Here is an 18,223-nt window from a genome sequence, read left to right as displayed (position 1 = left end):
GTTTCTAGATTCTGCTTTGGAAAGCAGTGAACCACAATATTATTAAAAACCAGTGACTTATAAAGGCATTTGTTCCTTACTTCTAAGCAAAAGGGAGGTCTAGACATTATCCTTAGAGTGACTGACACACACAGTTTACAACTGATAGTCGTCTTTTCTGAAGTCAAATGCATGGCTCCAGCTATCAAATTTTACATCTTGGGTGTTTTTAGTTTAGGGAGTTCTGTGAAAATCAAAATGCCTAGCTCTGCAGTTCATTAGGTGTACATTTCAAAAGATGTGACTGTCAGAACTGGTTAGTTACTATAAAGGCAGTGATCCTGTAATGCTGCAAGGCAAACATATTAAGGCTTTAGTCACATATGTGGCACACACTTCAAATCTCCACATTTTCAAAGGGCTTACTGGAGCCAACAGTCAAACTTAGTAATCATCCAGTTAAACAGAAGTTAGTACGAGGCATGAAACAGTACATACTATGTAAGAATTTTGGCAAAGCACTACATGTATCGACCATACATTAAAAAATCATAATGGCATTAAATCATCCCAAACCTCTAACATCCATTCACAAGAATACTCTCTCTTTCATCAGAAACCACATGTCATTCTGATTCATATTCAGTGCTAAAAATGTACATTTGACAAATGTGTCTAAACTTGACCCAGACACTTAACTATTTTCATAACTCTGGAGGCAAAAGGAAAACAGGCAAATCTCTTCACTGTACTTTATAGTCAACTTTGAACAAATAGCCATGATATAAGCAGTAGGTAGCAAAGTTAAAACAGAAATGTTAATCCTACGAGAATACTTGTCTGCTATTTTATAGTCTTTCCTAAAGACTGAAAAAAGAGACTAAGGAACGTAAAAATACCCATCATCTTAACACTAAAAATTAATCTCAAAAACAAACAAAAAAAATCTCAAACCCCAAATTCTACAAAATATCAAATAATACTACCAGATTTTAAAAAGCGCTGAGTTTAAAATACATTGTTTCAACTTGTGTTCCTTGTTAGGGGCATAGTAGCAGTAATGAATTGGAAAATAATCAAGTAACATGGTTTCTAGCTTAAATTTTAATAGATATAACATGACATTTTTTACTCGAGATTAAAAAAGATGTTTTTATACAAAGCATCATTATAAATTATTGTATTATAGCTACATCCTAGACAATAGCTTCTTTCAGAAGTCTTAATTTTTCTACAATTATACAGTTATTAAACAAGTCATCAAACTTTTTCTGTTAAAGGTCAAATAACAAATAATTTAGGCTCTATGGGCTGAGTGGTCTCTGGCAAGTACTCAACTCTTTTGTGGCACAAACTCAGCCACAGACAAATGTAAATGAATGGATGTGGCTGTGTTCTAATAAAACTTTTTTGTGGGCACTGAAATCTAAAAATCTTACAATTTTCACTGCTTATGTAATATTCTTCTTGCCATTTTTCTTTCAGTCATTAAAAACTGCAAATCATTCTTAGCTTATAAACCATATTTGCAGCAGGCTGTGGGCTATCTCACTCACAGACTAGACGTTGATAATGCAAACCAAGAAATAAAAGATGACAAGAAAAAATTTACTTTTCTTTCTTTCTCCCTCACTTCCTCCCTCTCTTCTTTGCATTTATTGACTTATACATGCACCTATGTATGTATGTGTTTGTCTATTTTGGCAGCTCACAGTACACAAAAAATAAGAAGGCCAGAATACCAGCCTCTCAACCTCAGCAGAGTAGTAAACTGTAATAGAGTAAGTGTAACAGTTACTGAGCATTCACCCTGCACAACTACCATAGAGATTCTGTGAACTACAAATCATTCCTATTATTCAAAGTGGATACAGTTACAAGATATCCTGTTTGCATTCCAATGACCTGTCATCTAAGTTTTTCCTATGGCAACTTTTTGACAACCAATATCTTCATCAAATTCCCTTTAATTCTCCATGAAGGTCCAGAGAAAAGGGAAGCCATGAGAGAAGCTTGCTTAATTGTGGCAATAACTGAAGCATCATTACTTATTTATAACAACTAAAGGACTGTTTGGTACTTGGGGATTTGACAACACGAAAGACATACTATAATCCTTCCTAAGACATTTAGATAGAGAAAGTTAAGAAATTCTGGGAATAGTGAACCATGATTCTCCCAACTTCTATTTCAGAAAAGGCTATTTTATTCACTTTCAGTAGCAAGCAAACATAGAGAACTTTCTTTTGAAGAAATTTCACCAGAAATTCAAGATCTACTCAGGTAGAAAATATTTCATAACAATATACTGTTTGTTAGAGTTTCAGGTAAGTTGAAATCACTTTTAAAAAATTACAATGTGATCTGATATAACCATGAGGATTAGGTTCAATGGTTACGTGAGTTACCATCTATCCAGAAAGACGCTCTTGGCAGAGGCATTTGTCAGCATGAATTTTCCTATTTGAATACAATCTTCAAGAGACTTATGTGGCTTTGTAAGCAGTGATTAGTGGAGCTTCCCACTACAATTAAAAACATATGCCTAAATACCATTTTTGAAAATGACACGTGTTTAAATACCAATATAAAAATGTCTGAGTAAAGGTGCCAGATACTTGTATAGTAAGAAAATTCAAAGAACTTGTGCAAAGGCATGTTTCTTTCTTAAAACTGCTTTCTATCTAAATGAACATTGTTGGACAATTTTTAAAGACTAGAAAATTCCATCCATGAAACCTGTGTATCTTATGTAGACTTTCATGACAAAACAATCTGAATGTGACATCAAAGCCCAACTTTAAGAAACAAAAGCACTGACAGCAGAATATATCTGCACCTCCATGTTCACTGCGGCATTATTCACAATAGACAAGACGTGGAAACAACCTAAGTGTCTATCTACAGATATGTCGTTTATACAAAATAGTATCAATAGGGTATATGCCTCAATCTCCATTTCCCATTCTTCCCGGCAACTCTACTTAATGTACTGACTGTGGCGACCTGAATGGAGGAGAAAGCCAAAAGGGAGGAGACGTGTGTATGTACGGCTGAGTTATTTTGCTACACGGTAGAAACTAACAACACCAAAAGGTAAAGCAACCATACCTCATTCAAAATTGATTTTTAAAAAAATAAAAATAAGTGTGCTTTAAAACACAACAGAATATTATTCTGCCATAAAAAGAATGAAATTTTGCCTTTTGTGACAACATGGATGGAACCTGTTGGCATTATGCTAAGCTCTCATTTATATATGGAAGAAAAAAGCAAAAACAAAATGAAAAACCACATTCATTACCAGAGGTGGAGAGAGGAAGAATTAAATGAAGGCAATCAAAAGGTACAAACTTCCAGTTACAAGATACATAAGTACTTGGGATATAATCTATACAGTTACGGGATGCACTATAGTTATACTGCTGTATGATACATATAAAAGTCGTTAAGAGAGTAAATCCTCAGTTCTCACCAGAAGGAAAGATATACTTTTTCTTTCTTTTTACTGTGTGTATATGATATGATGGATACTTAAAATTACTGCAATTATCATTTCACAATATATATAAGTCAAGCCATTATGTTGTGCACCTTAAATTTATACAGTGATGTATGTCAATTATATCTCAATAAAACTGGAAAAAGGGTCCACGTTTAAGACTGGTTTCAAAAGGAAAATAAGAAACAGTCATTTTTTTCCTAAGTACTATGAGATATTAGGGACAGGTGTAACTCTATAAAGGCCCAACTCAGGAAAAAAAGGTTTTTTTAAAATGCAAACTCCACAGTGGATGATCTGAATCAAGGCTAAAAGATTGTAGCTATTTATATGGAAAAAACATCTCTTGAAAACACAGTTTGTAAGCAAACAAAGATTAGTTTTTGCAATCAGTTATGAATTCATTTCACTGTATGAGAAGCAATGGATATAGTTACGATTTTCAGTTCAACTTGACAAATATTTACTGAGTTTACCAAGAACTGCAGTATTTCTAGAGAGAATGACACATCAAGGAGAAATAGAACCTTGAGAGGAACATGGAGCAATGAATACAAACATGGGAAACTAGATTAAGCATTGGTTAAACAGTCTTATAAGTGAATAAACTGAGTTTGAAGCATGCTGTTTGAAATATTAATGGGTCATACAACTTCTGTTACCTAATAATAAATTGTAAATACTAATACTGAACTCATGAGATTGCAAGGACTAGAGATACACATTTGGGATTTGTTTTCACAGACTAATTAAAAGCGAAAGAGTGAATGAGATGGCCAAGGAACATGTAAAAAGAAGAGGACTATGGAGAGAACCTCAGTAAATAGGTACACTCATGGGGAGATGGAAGCCAGACTAATGAAGGAACTGAGAGGGAACTGTTGAAGATAAAGGAAAATTATGTGACTTGTGGCTAAAGCAACAAGTAAAGAGTGATTCTACAATATCAAATGATACAAGGGCATGGAGGTACTTTAATGGTTAAAGGATACTGGACTTTCTTATCATGAGAAGACTGAAGACCTTGACAAAGTCAGCAGTACAACAGAGGTAGAGGTAGGTGAACATACAGGCCTGACTTCATATGCTTGCATAAGTTTGCTAAGCCAAGGTTTCTGGGGAGGATGAAATGGAAGAATAAAGTTTGTAATAATGTAATTGATGTTATGTTGATATTACAAATGTATACCTATGGCTGATTCATGTTGATGTCTGACAGAAAACAACAAAATTCCATAAAGCAATTATTCTTCAGTTAAAAAATAAATAAATTTTTAGAAAGTAAAAAAAAGATGTAATTGATAAAGAAATGTCGTAGAGATGGCAGGAAAGCATAGATGGCTCATGTGTTTGTGAAGAGGTCACAGAATTTGTTTTAGCTGACGGAACACTCATGCTTAAAAATTCCCATCTCCTCATTTATTTCATTATCTTACTTCACCATATTACATGCTAGCAACTGTTTAAGGTGCTTTACATATGTTACTATTAAGCCATTGGTTCCTCCCAACAATCCCATAAAGTAATTTAACTCCATTTTACAGATGCAGAAACTGAAACACAGGGACACTTAACACCTAAGATGACAGAAGCAAACGCTGGAGTTTTTCTGATTTCAATATCATGCCCTCAACAACTATGCTCTTTCACTACATATTAAGAGTAGTTTTAGCTAAAATACTTACCTGTTCCAAGAAACAGGACATTGTATGTACCATCGGCAGCATTCACTCGATCCACAGCTATTTTTGTATACTTATAGTCAGTGCCTATACGGACAATCAAGGGCCTTCTATGTATTGGGTAGATGGAATTGTACATGAGGGGGTGGTTCCGAATAAAAGTGACAACATCATCCGGGAACTCCTTCGTGGTTCGCAAATTGGGTGTAAATGCTCCTCCTGGGCACTAAAAAAATATTTTTAAAAGGACTAAGTTAATACAATTATAACTTTGTTAATAATAATCGAGAGACCTCTATTTTTCAAGATACTTGGAAGCTCAAGTTGCTGTAAGTGTATTTGCTACCTATGGAGGAAAAAACAGCATGATTATACATAGTACCATCTGTAGAAAATAAACATACAATATATATAATTTGATCATTTAAGTAGGCTAAATCCATGTATCCTGTCCTGGTTGTTTTCAGAGTGAAGCTGATGTCATTCGGTTCATGACACAAGTTACCACCTTTCTCATCCATCACTTTTATATTTCTTATCCTGTGCCAGATTCAGTGTTGCTTGGAAAAAAAAAATGCTCTTGCAGATATAATCCAATGCTGCTGTCTGTCAGTTGCTCAGTGGTGTCTGACTCTTTGCAATCCCGTGGACTGTAGCCCACCAGGCTCCTCTGTCCATGGAGTTCTCCAGGCAAGAATACTGAAGTGAGTTGCATTTCCTTTCCCACTAATGCTGCTATTGGCTAGAATAAATTAGATTATCATTATCAAATTCAATCAGAACTCTAACGCAAGAGTTTCATTCCATCTGGTCCCTTTCCTATCAAAGAGGACTCTCTGAAGCTGGAGCTTGGGTTGGATATGGTCAATACACCTGGTAATTTCCCCCTGGAAAACTCCAGTAACTTCCACTACTCTCAAAACGAAATCCCAACAACTAAACATGGCTATAAGCTCCTGAATGTCTGGGCTGCGTCTACCACGGCCGTGGTTCTTGCTCTTCCTGAGCCTCAAGTCAGCTCCCCATCCAGGACCTTGGCACTTGCTGTTCCCTACCTGGATTACTCTTCTCCAGACAACTCCATGGTTTTCTCTGCTGCCTCATTCAGTTCTCAGCTCAAAAGTAACTTCCTTTAAGGTGACGACATATAAAAATTGCTCCCCATCACCATTTCCACCCTCTTATTTCCTTAGCTTGTTTTATTTATTTTTTTTATTTACAGCTGTATATACCTGTGTGTAATATATTTGTTGTTTGTATCTTTATTGTCTATTTCTTCCACTAGAAGGTTAGCTGTGAATTATTCTCAACTGGGTATGTTTTGTTCATTAATTTACCCTCAGACCTATAATAAAGCTGATAAATATTAGATATTTGACAGAGTAGTTGAATGAGTGAAATATTCTATTCTCTCTGTCATCCAGTTTTGGTGTAGGAGCTATATGAAACAGGGGCATTAACTCTGGTGAGGAGGGGAAAGATTCTGAGCATCAGGTATAAAGAGGCAGAGAAAAAGCGATAATGAGACCTAAAAATGACTGCAGGACAGTTTCGGCAGTTTTAGCATGACAAGGGTTTCTGAGAAGAGGATTCCATTTACAAGTCGCCTGAGGACACACTCAAGGGAGGCTGGAAGGCGCTGAAGCTTGAAACTTGAACACTTGCACTAATAGGAGCTAAGTGTCAAGTTATGTGGGCAACATATAATCTTTTTTAACACAAAACATTATTTGTCTAACCCTATCAAACACTGTCAATATCTCTACTTTCAGAAACAAAAATACTTGGTTATATAATTTTTTAAACAAAAGCACTACTGCTCTAGTTTTCATTTATCTTCTTTCATTTCAGTTCAGTTGCTCAGTCGTGTCCGACTCTTTGTGACCCCATGAATCGCAGCACATCAGGCCTCCCTGTCTATCACAAACTCCCGGAGTTTACTCAAACTCATGCCCATCGAGTCAGTGATGCCATCCAGCCATCTCATCCTCTGTCGTCCCCTTCTCCTCCTGCCCCCAACCCCTCCCAGCATCACGGTCTTTTCCAATGAGTCAGCTCTTTGCATGAGGTGGCCAAAGTACTGGAGTTTCAGCTTCAGCATCAGTCCATCCAATGAATACTCAGGACTGATCTCCTTTAGGATCGACTGGTTGGATCTCCTTGCGGTTCAAGGGACTCTCAAGAGTCTTCTCCAACACCATAGTTTAAAAGCATCAATTTTTCTGCGCTCAGCTTTCTTCACAGTCCAACTCTCACATCCATACATGACCACTGGAAAAACCATAGCCTTGACCAGACGGACCTTTGTTGGCAAAGTAATGGCTCTACTTTTTAATATGCTATCTAGGTTGGTCGTAACTTTCCTTCCAAGGAGTAAGCGTCTTTTAATTTCATGGCTACAATCACCATCTGCAGTGATTATGGAGCGCCCCCCAAATAAAGTCTGACACTGTTTCCACTGTCTCCCCATCTATTTGCCATTAAGTGATGGACCAGATGCCATGATCTTAGTTTTCTGAATGTTAAGCTTTCAGCCAACTTTTTCCCTCTCCTCTTTCACTTTCATCAAGAGGCTTCTTCTTCATTTTCTGCCATAAGGGTGGTGTCATCTGCATATCTGAGGTTATTGATATTTCTCCTGGCAATCTTGATTCCAGCTTGTGCTTCATCCAGCCTAGCATTTCTCATGATGTACTCTGCATATAAGTTAAATAAGCAGGGTGACAATATACAGCCTTGACGTACTCCTTTTCCTATTTGGAACCAGTCTGTTATCTTCATTAGAGAGGTACAAATTGAAAGGAAAGCAACAAATCAAGCTTCCTGATCAATAGAAATGGGTACAGCATCTGTGGTGAATAGCAAGATGTGATACACTCAGTAATAAATGAAAATTACAGTTTATTCAAGTGTGGCAGTGAACACTTATTTCTAGGTGCTCCTATGCAGGAATATAAACCTAGTGTGGTCAAATTTTAACAGAAAATAGAAATGTGGAATTTTATGTGATGGGAATATCAGATTACCTTATCTGCCTCCTGAGAAACCTGTATGCCGGTCAAGAAGCAACAGTTAGAATCAGACATGGAACAACAGACTGGTTCCAAATAGGAAAGGGAGTATGTCAAGGCTGTATATTGTCACCCTGCTTATTTAACTTCTGTGCAGAGTACATAAAATGCGGACTGGATGCAGCACAAGCTGGAATCGAGATTGCCAAGAGAAATAGCAATTACCTCAGATATGCACATAACATCACCCTAAGCTCAACATTCAGAAAACTAAGATCACGGCATCTAGTCCCATCACTTCAAGGCAAATAGATGGGGAAACAGTGGAAACAGTGACAGACTTTATTTCAGGGGGCTCCAAAATCACTGCAGATGGTGACTGCAGCCATGAAATTAAAAGACACTTACTCCTTGGAAGAAAAGTTATGACCAACCTAGACAGCACATTAAAAAGCAGAGACATTACTTTGCCAACAAAGGTCCGTCTAGTCATGGCTATGGTTTTCTAGTAGTCATGTATAGATGTGAGAGTTGGACTATAAAGAAAGTTGAGCACCGAAGAATTGATGATTTTGAACTGTGGTGTTGGAGAAGGCTCTCGAGAGTCCCCTGGACTGCAAGGAGATCCAACCAGTTGATCCTAAAGGGGATCAGTCTTGGGTGTTCATTGGTAGGACTGATGTTGAAGCTGAAACTCCAATACCTTGGCCACCTGATGTGAAAAGCTGACTCATTTGAAAAGACCCTGATGCTGGGAAAGATTGAGGGCAGGAGGAGAAGGGGATGATAGAGGATGAGATGGTTGGATGGAATCACTGACTCAATGGACACGGGTTTGGGTGGACTCCAGGAGTTGGTGATGGATAGGGAGGCCTGGTGTGCTGTGGTTCATGGGGTCGCAAAGAATCGGACACGACTGAGAAACTGAACTGAACTGAACTGAATGGCAGAATGCAAAGAGGAGCTAAAGAGCCTCTTGATGAAGGTGAAAGAGGAGAGTGAAAAAGCTGATTTAAACCTCAGTTTTCAAAAAACTGGAAAAAATGGAAATAGCGACAGATTTTATTTTCTTGGCATCCAAAATCACTGCAGACCATGACTGCAGCCAGAAAGTTAAAAGACTCTTGCTCCTTGGAAGAAAAGCTATGATCAAAACAGACAGCATGTTAAAAAGCAGAGACATGACTTTGCCAATAAAGGTCCATCTAGTCAAAGCTATGGTTTTTCCAGTAGTCATGAATGGATGTGAGTGTTGGACCACAAAGAATATTGAATGCTAAAGAATTCATGCTTTTGAACTGTGGTGTTGGAGAAGAGTCTTAAGAGTCCCTTGGACTGCAAGGAGATCAAACCAGTCAATCCTAAAGGAAATCAATCCTGAATTTTCATTGGAAGGATGGATGCTGAAGCTGAAACTCCAAAACTCTGGCCATGTGATGTGAAGAGCCAACTCACTGGAAAAGACCCTGATACTGGGAAAGACAGAAGGCAAGAAGAGAAGGGGACAACAGAAGATGAGATGGTTGAATGGCATTGCCTACCCAATGGACATGAATTTGAGAAAACTCTGGGACATGGTGAAGGGCAGGGAAGGCTGGCGTCCTGCAGTCCATGGGGTCACAAAGAGTTGGACGGGAGTGAGCAACTGAACAACTGCCAAAATTTTAATGTTAGTTCAGTACAAAAAGAAAAACAACTTTAGGGACCAAACAAAACATGGCAACCTCTGGGTATAAATTCATGCAATGGCTATCCTACAATGTCAGTGCTTCTGGGCCATTACTGCCAGGTAGTCCTACATTTGCAAATAAGTCTCCACAAACTATGAATGTGCTTTCTCTCATTTGAATTGTATCATCCTAAAGCAATTTTCAGACTAACTTTAACCAGTTAACATTACTAGAATATTTTATAGGACCAGTAAATATAGTTCTCTTTTTGAGAAAGGCATAAAGAGCAATTAAATGCCTTCACTAGAGAGAGATAATGAGACAAGTAATAAAACTAAGCTTCTCATTCATTATCCCATTAATGAGACTTTCATCTAGGGTTTATATTTTTGTCTTTTAGGCAAAAGTATTATATTTAAATATGCATATTTATAAATTAGCTACAATAAAAGACCAAACGAGGACAAACAATTCCATGTGAGTGTATTCTAAACTGATGAATGTGTTCCATACTTCTGAAAAATGTAGTGTCATGGGTATTTTCTACTGTCATTTCTCACACAAAGTGGAGAAAGGGAAACACAAAAACCAGAAGATGCATGTTAATCATGAATTTTCATGAATGAAAACATGGACAGTACAAATGATGGGCCATTTAAATAGCTCCAGCCCTTCAAAAAACACCACTTAAAAAGGATGGTTTCCTGAACTGTCTCCTTAAATATTTGCAAGTATTGTTTTTATAAGTTCCAGAATTATTCAAAGTTAGCATAGATTACTAGGCAATTTCTATAATTTCCAGCTAGCAATTACTTTCATAAGCTTATTAAATTACACGCATCTAGTTTCTTGGTTTTACTTAATGGTAACTGAAATTTAGCTAAAAATTATATTTCAGTTACTCACAAGCATAGTTACTAAATGTTGTGTGTGCTCAGTTGCTCAGTTGTGTCCGACTCTTGGAGACCTGTATGGATTGTAGCCCTCCAGTTTCCTCTGTCCATGGGACTTTTCCAGACAAGAATACTGGAGTGGGTTACCATTTCCTCCTCCAGGGGAACTTCCAGACCCAGAGACTGAACCTGCATCTTGGTATCCTGGGTCTCCTGCATTGTCAGACAAATTTGTTACCACTGAACCATCCGGGAAGCCCAGTTATTAAATATGTAACCCAAATAAATCAACTGAAATCAATGATTTTATATTCATTCAAATGTTCTCCATGTGGGATTTTTATATTATATTCACAATAAACTTTTTACTTGGAAACAGTCTCCCAGTAAAAGTTTATTTTCAAGATTACAGAAGAATTTCTTTAGTCAATAATTAATTTTTTCCATTGATTCACAGCCTAAATCCTGCAGATAAGACAAAGAATGAATGACAATGATGTGACAAGAACAAAAATTGATTACCCTTTGCAGACTATCTGGACTTGTGAGTTTGCCCAGTATAAAACTGTCAACTATAAATAAGATGCAATTTACATATCCCTCACCTTATGATATATGAAAGCATGTGTACTGAAACCTCAAGAAAATATAATGCCCATATGCTACTATAAAATAAAGCCTTTGTCCATTAACTGGGCTGCTGTCTCATTCATAGGAAGGATAATTTTGCTCTACAAATAGTCATTAAGTAATTTTGGTTAAATTTCCCCTTCAGGTGTTTGTTTTCCTCTAGTTTTAGCTTTCCGTTTATCAAGTGATGATAAGCATTCCTTTCTTTGTGTAAAGACATTTTAAGTGTTTTGATTACTAAAGTGCTAGCGTGAAATGCTAGGAACAATGAGGATGCCATGTATCTTATCAGGAAGTATCTCTAATTTCCTTCCTATTCTCAGGTATTCTGAGTATCTGCTCCTAATCCACTCACCCATTATACTGATTTTCAGCATTAATTGTTCACATATCAATTCATATGTCAATTTTTTGACAGCTTTTATTCAAAATGCATTTTGAAGCACTCAGCAGTGGATTTAAGGATAGGAAGCAACCACTGTTTTCTAGACACAAGTGTTCTAGTAAGAAAGATGGACCTATTCAAAGCAACATAATAACTGTGACATATAATTTAAGATAAATGTAAAATAAAAACAGAGTTTGACTCACAATCAATAAGAATCAATATTTTTAAAACGGATTTATTAGAGAACTTAAGGCTGCCAGAATTAGTGAAGAGGTTTAGAGATTTCAAAAATAGTTTGGAATATTCTGGCAACTATAATGCCTGGAGCAATCCTAAATTATGAATCACAAAGTGAAGGGAAGAAGTAGGAGTTGACACTAAAGACAGGTAACAGAAAAAAAAGGTAAAACTAATTAGAGAAGGAGTAACCAGCATGTTCAAACGGAGCTTGACTTAACACTTGGATGACAAATGGCATATGGATAAATAAATGGACATAAATAAATGATATTCTAGAATCTGGGCTAGTTTCTAGTATTAGTCTTTGAAACTTGTATTCTGAGAGAAATTGATCTTATGTTTAAACCCTTGGTAGTCTCGGTCCTTTACTTAAAGTGCAAAGAATTAAATAGCTGAAGATTTGAATTTATGCACCAGCTGGCCCTCATCTTTCTGGTATTTATCCTCCATGACTTAAAAGAGCCCTTTGTTCCATGAAGAGCTTCTAGGACTCATTGATTAATTTCTATCTTTGCCTTGTAATGTACACAGTAACCTTTGCCTGAAACATCCTTCCTTACTTATTCAAATTATCCTCATCAACTACCCTTCAGGGCCAGGTCAATCTCACATATTTTTACATGCCTTTCCAAACTAGACTGTCCCATGACAATCTCTTTTTTCTCGAGATTTCAATATTTATTGTCTGCTTTATTCACATGCCTTGAATACTTACGTGAAAGAATATGTAATTAACTTCTCATGTCTATATGCCTTATGTGCTGAATTTTATTGTAAACTATGCTAACAATGTTTTAAAATGTCTATTAGGAACTGAAATGCTTCTACTGTAAAAACAACCAGAAGATGCATGAAACTGACAAAAGTGTCAGCAAAAAAGCTTCTGTTTTTCTTCTATTAACTATGGAGATCATATATTCTCTGTGTTCTTTTGTTGCACCAGATTGTAGACCTATTCAAAGCACTGTGAATGAAGCAGATGGTTCTAGTCCACTTATAAACAGATGTTAAAACTGATCATTTTCATGAGGTTCTGCTTTAACAGTACGGGGTAAGCAAACACAGTCACAGTCTTCTACAGAAGCTTATACACGTTGCATCAGAATAATGTTATATGTTAGCTCAGCCACAGAGAGAATCTGCAGTCTTTGGCTGCCCTTTGCAACATACCAAAGGTGTCCTGTTTCTTCCACAAACTTGTATTACTTATGGAAAAACATGATGACACAATTGGCAGGCTTCTACCTACTGACTTGGGTTTGCTGGTTGGGACAGTTTGCTAACAAAGCGCTCAACCCTGCTTTATAAGAAGCACCTACAGGGAACATTAGAATGAGGGTATCAGATTTCTGCTAGTGTCATTTCTTTAAGAATCCAGTCACACAGTTATGAGGTTGAGCCAGCAACTGGACTACATAGGGAATTAAAGTATGATGATCATAGCTGATCCTACATTGGGAGGACTTCAGAGGCAACATTCTTAACTCTAGAGAAAAAGGAATGTTTTGGGTCACTTGGCTGTGAGTCTTCTGGCTACATGAATGGGATATTAAACCTTAAAACCCTAGGAAAGAGACATATGCAGACTGCTCTGAGTCAGAGAGCTGACTTCATGGTGTTTTGCTCAGTAAAGGGTGGAGGGACTGAATCTTCAGGGAGGTATGCTTTTCCAGGAGGAGTTCCAGAGGTTATTCCTCCACCCAACCTTTTTTATTCTCTAAGGATCACTCATCTGACAACCTTTTTTTTTATTTAAAGGAGCTGCTGTGATCTCAACACCAGATGTAAGCAACTACATTATAGAAATAGGTCTTAAGCACTGACAACTCACTCCCTTTTTTCACAGAGTCTGCTCCAGATGTGTCACTAAGCCCTGGCTTATTTCACACTGCTTGGAAGAGGAAAAATGCTTATGCTTAGGAGCTCGGAAATAATGCAAAGTGGAACTGTGATCAGAATTTTCTAATTTGGCAGTGGTTTACTTGCTTTACTAAAAAGGAATTATCTACTCTCATATTTTATGTACAATAAAAGTTTGACATGAATGTTTTTCTCACTGTCATTCTCAGAGTCTTTTTGAGCTGCCATTGGTGAAGAGTCTTTATGAGGCACTGCGGGATCAAGGGGTTGGTTTTCTTCAGGGGAAAAAAAAAATCCTAATTAGTAACATCGTCAATTTCCATGATGTAGGACTCCATCCATGACTGATTTCAAATTGCTACTGTGATCTCTCTGACTGAGATGAGGTGAATGCAAGCTCTTCTTACCAGTCAGGTACAAGCTGACTCCAGCACTCACAGACTCTGAGTCCTCAAACCTTTATTTACTTGGCATGGCTCTCTTTTCATGTGTATCTGAGGTGTTTATCTTAAGGATTCATGGGAGAAAATGGAATTTTATTCAGTTTACAAATCAATTGCTCCTGTATTAGTCCCACTTGTATTTTGTTCAATAGAATAAATGATGAAAACAAATGCAATCACAACCATCTCTTAATTTTTTGACTTAAGATGAAACAGTGACTTGATCCAATTCAAATAGTAAGTAATTCTCAAACATATGATGTATCTTTGGATACATTATCAGTGAATAATTTGACAATACATGAACTACATTCAATAAAATAATGCTAGCCTTGAGTTATGATGGAATTTGAAAGTTATTCAGCTTCCTTGTCTTTTATATAATTTGCTCAGTTGGTAAAGAAACTGCCTGCAGTGCAGGAGACCGGGGTTCAATCCCTGGGTTGGGGAGATCCCCTGGAGAAGGAAATGGCAACCCACTCCAGTATTCCTGCCTGGAGAATCCCATGGACAGAAGAGCCTGGCAGGCTACAGTCCGTGGGGTCGCAAGAGTGGGACAGGACTTAGGAGACTAACCCACCAACCCCCTGTTTCTTGTCTAACACGCTCTAATACCCCAAGATGGATACGGCTCTTGATTTCTTTTCCTTGTGTGATACCAAATAGTTAAATGCTTATTCCATCTTCTATTGAGCTATAAGCATAAAAGAGAGATCATTTAAAAGGAAACTGTAAACTCTATGGTAAGATTTTGTTGCCAGTTATGATTAACCAGCTTTTTAAAACTCAATACTTTCATGGATAAGTAGCAATTTTTGAGTCTTTCCAAAGTTAATTAGAAGTTAGCAATACCTAGTTGAGCTTCCTAGCCAGGGAACCCAGAGAAGGCAATAGCAACCGACTCCAGTACTCCCGCCTGGGAACTCCCATGGATGGAGGAGCCTGGTAGGCTGTAGTCCATAGGGTCGTGACTGAGTGACTTCACTTTCAGGCATTGGAGAAGGAAATGGCCACCCACTCCAGCGTTCTTGCCTGGAGAATCCCAGGGACAGAGGAGCCTGGTGGGCTGCCGTCTTGGGGTCGCAGAGTCGGATACAACTGAAGTGAGGCAGCAGCAGCAGCAGCAGCAGCAGCCAAGGAACCAAACCTGAGCTCTTTTAATTTTGAATAAACATCTTCTTTAAAGGCTTATTAACACATTTTTTTTCTTGTCAAAAAATTGACAGCAGTATAATTCAACATGATTAGACAACAAAGAAATAAATAATATATTGCAAATAAAATCTAATAATAATACAAAAATAAAGTGAATCAGCAGTAAGTAAAACTTATGAGAGATGGATGTCTGAAAGCATACTGACAAAGGGAATTTCATATTTAAATAAAAATGAAAAGTATTCTGTTCAAGTAAATATTATTTTAAGAGCTTTCCTTTGATTTTTTAAAAAAAATTCTTTACTTATATCCAACCCATTTTATAAATATAACCTTATTTTATGAAATGCAAGAATATAAGAGAATTATATTCCTCTTGATGGTCAATTATGTAACATCTCCTCTCAGTGAGAGTGATGTATAACATTTTACAGAGACAGAAACTAACCAATATTCTAGTCTGCAACACAGCATTATTATAATTCAAATTAAAAACAAACAGTAAGACTGTGTTAGTCCCTCAGTCATGTCTGCCTCTTTGCAACCCCATGGACTATAGTCCATGAGGCTCCTTTGTCTATGGAATTCTCCAGGCAAGAATACTGGAGAGGGTGGCCATTCCCTTCTCCAGGGGAACTTCCTGACCCAGGGATTGAACCTGTGTCTCCTGCATTGAAGGCAGATTCTTTACTGTCTGAGTCACCGTGGTCTTCCCAGGTGGATTCCCTGGAGAAGGAAATGGCAACACACATCAGTATTCCTGCCTGAAGAATTCCATGGACAAAGGAGCCTGGTGGACTTACAGTCCATGGGATTGCAGAGTCAGACGTGACTTAGCGGGCGTGCGCGCGTGCACACACACACACACACACACACACACACACACACACACACACACAGTAAGACTATCACCACTGTCCTGGAAAAACTGTTCCAATCTGCCAGTGCACTGTCTGTACCTTGAGCTGGAAAAGGTAGTTTTCAATCTACCCCTTAATAGTACAGTGCTTCAAGACATGTTTATATTTGAATACCTCAAAACTTTTTATTTGAATTATAATCTCACTTTCATTGTCATTATTTGCTCACAAATATAATTTTATTTCCTTGAGAAATATACAATACATAATTTTTAATTAAATATATTCCTAAAATTGAAATAGCTTTGCAGATTGATTACTAAGTTAATTCTCATAGGAGGATAATTTCATTAAAATAAATGAGATTTCTTATTGTAAGAAAAATTGTGAAAAGCAACTGGAATTCAAATTAGTAGACTGCCTCCAAAAAGTTACCATTTTCCAAGATATAGTTTCTATGCCATTAAAATAAGGAAAATATCTCTTTCCTATCTAACATATCCAGCTGTCTTAAAATATAAATGAGATTTTATTATTAATACCAAGAGCACTTAGAAAAATATTGTATAGAATTCTATAACATACATATTTGTAAAATCCCAAGTATAAGAACTCATCCAGTGAAAAACCATAATGAGTATACCAGTAGGTCTATGTTTGTATTTAATTAACATCAACATGATATTCATTTCTTAGTAAGTTATATCTTTTTGAAAAGTAAAGTAACAAAGAAAGTGTGCTGGAGACTTACAGTTCCAGGGCGAGGATATGGAATTCTCCCCTGGTAGGAAATCAGCTGATGATTGGGCCCTTCTTTGTGCGCAAAAGGCCCATTAAACACAGTCTGTATATCAGAGAAATGATACACACATACTGCTGATCCTTTAAAGACTGAGCTGGGAAAAAAAAGAAAATAGAAAAATATTAATTTTACTATCTCCTAAATTTAAAAGTGATTGTATTGGTCACTATGTTGTGCACCTGAAATCATCACAACATTGTTAACCCTATGCATGCTCAGTGGCTTCAATAGTGTCTGCTTCTTTGGGATCCCATGGACCATAGCCCACCAGGCTCTTCTGTCCATAGGGTTCTCCAGGCAAGAATATTGGAGTGGGTTGCCATTTCTTCCCTCCAGGGGATCTTCCAACCCAGGGATTGAGCTCATGTCTCCTTAGTCTCCCATTCTGCAAGTGGATTCTTCACCATTGAGCCACTGGGAAAGCCCAATTGCAATAAAAAATAAAAAGTTAAAAATAAATAATTAAATTTAAGTACAGCTTAAAAATAAATGGCAAAATCAATGATAAAAAGTTGAATGTTATGGTACACAAGTTAAGCCAAAAAACTTTAAATAGCCATTGATATAAAAAGTATTAAGACATTTAGTTCATCCACGAACATAGTAGATATTAAGTTACAATAAAGTATTCAGTGAATCTGGCCCAAAATATGGAACAAATCAAAGAAATTTCAAAGTGGTTTGTCTTGGCACCAAAAAAAAAAAAAAAGAATTGATGATTTATTTAAAAATATGATTTGAATTCTAAGTCACCACTGATACGGCATATCATAATTTAACTCACAAAACAAATCTTACTGATAAGGGAACATTCTATCTCCTTAAGATTATTTTAACGTAAAAGTGCTCTTATAATGTTGTCCTAAATGGTAGTTGGAGAAATTGTTATAAATGTTCCCTATTAGTCACAGAAGAAAACAACAGGGTTCAAAAATGTTTCATTAAATTACCTTAAGTCAGAAAAACTCATAAAATTTATTTGTATCCTTTCTGAAAACTATTTCCATTGTCATTGGGCAGATGGACTGAAACCAAGGTTTTTCTGACTCACATATTTTTCTTAAATTAGATGCCTAATGGGAAACTTATGTGCCCATTGAAAGAACCA

At 36.9% G+C, this 18,223-nt stretch overlaps 1 protein-coding gene across 1 annotated transcript in view; it reads right to left on the bottom strand.

Annotated features, from left to right (window-relative positions):
• Positions 1-18,223, bottom strand: part of SEMA3C (semaphorin 3C) — a 204,422-nt gene that overhangs the window by 48,577 nt on the left and 137,622 nt on the right. Inside the window, exons 11-12 of the mRNA XM_065939907.1 lie at positions 17,065-17,209; positions 5,167-5,389 (exon numbers count right to left, since the gene is read on the bottom strand). Coding sequence (XP_065795979.1) covers positions 5,167-5,389; positions 17,065-17,209 — 368 coding nt within the window. The remainder of the gene's footprint in view (positions 1-5,166; positions 5,390-17,064; positions 17,210-18,223) is intronic.

This window comes from Muntiacus reevesi, chromosome 6 (assembly GCF_963930625.1).
Source record: "Muntiacus reevesi chromosome 6, mMunRee1.1, whole genome shotgun sequence".
In the NCBI taxonomy this organism is placed as follows: domain Eukaryota; kingdom Metazoa; phylum Chordata; class Mammalia; order Artiodactyla; family Cervidae; genus Muntiacus; species Muntiacus reevesi.
This window is presented reverse-complemented; position numbering and strand designations above follow the sequence as displayed.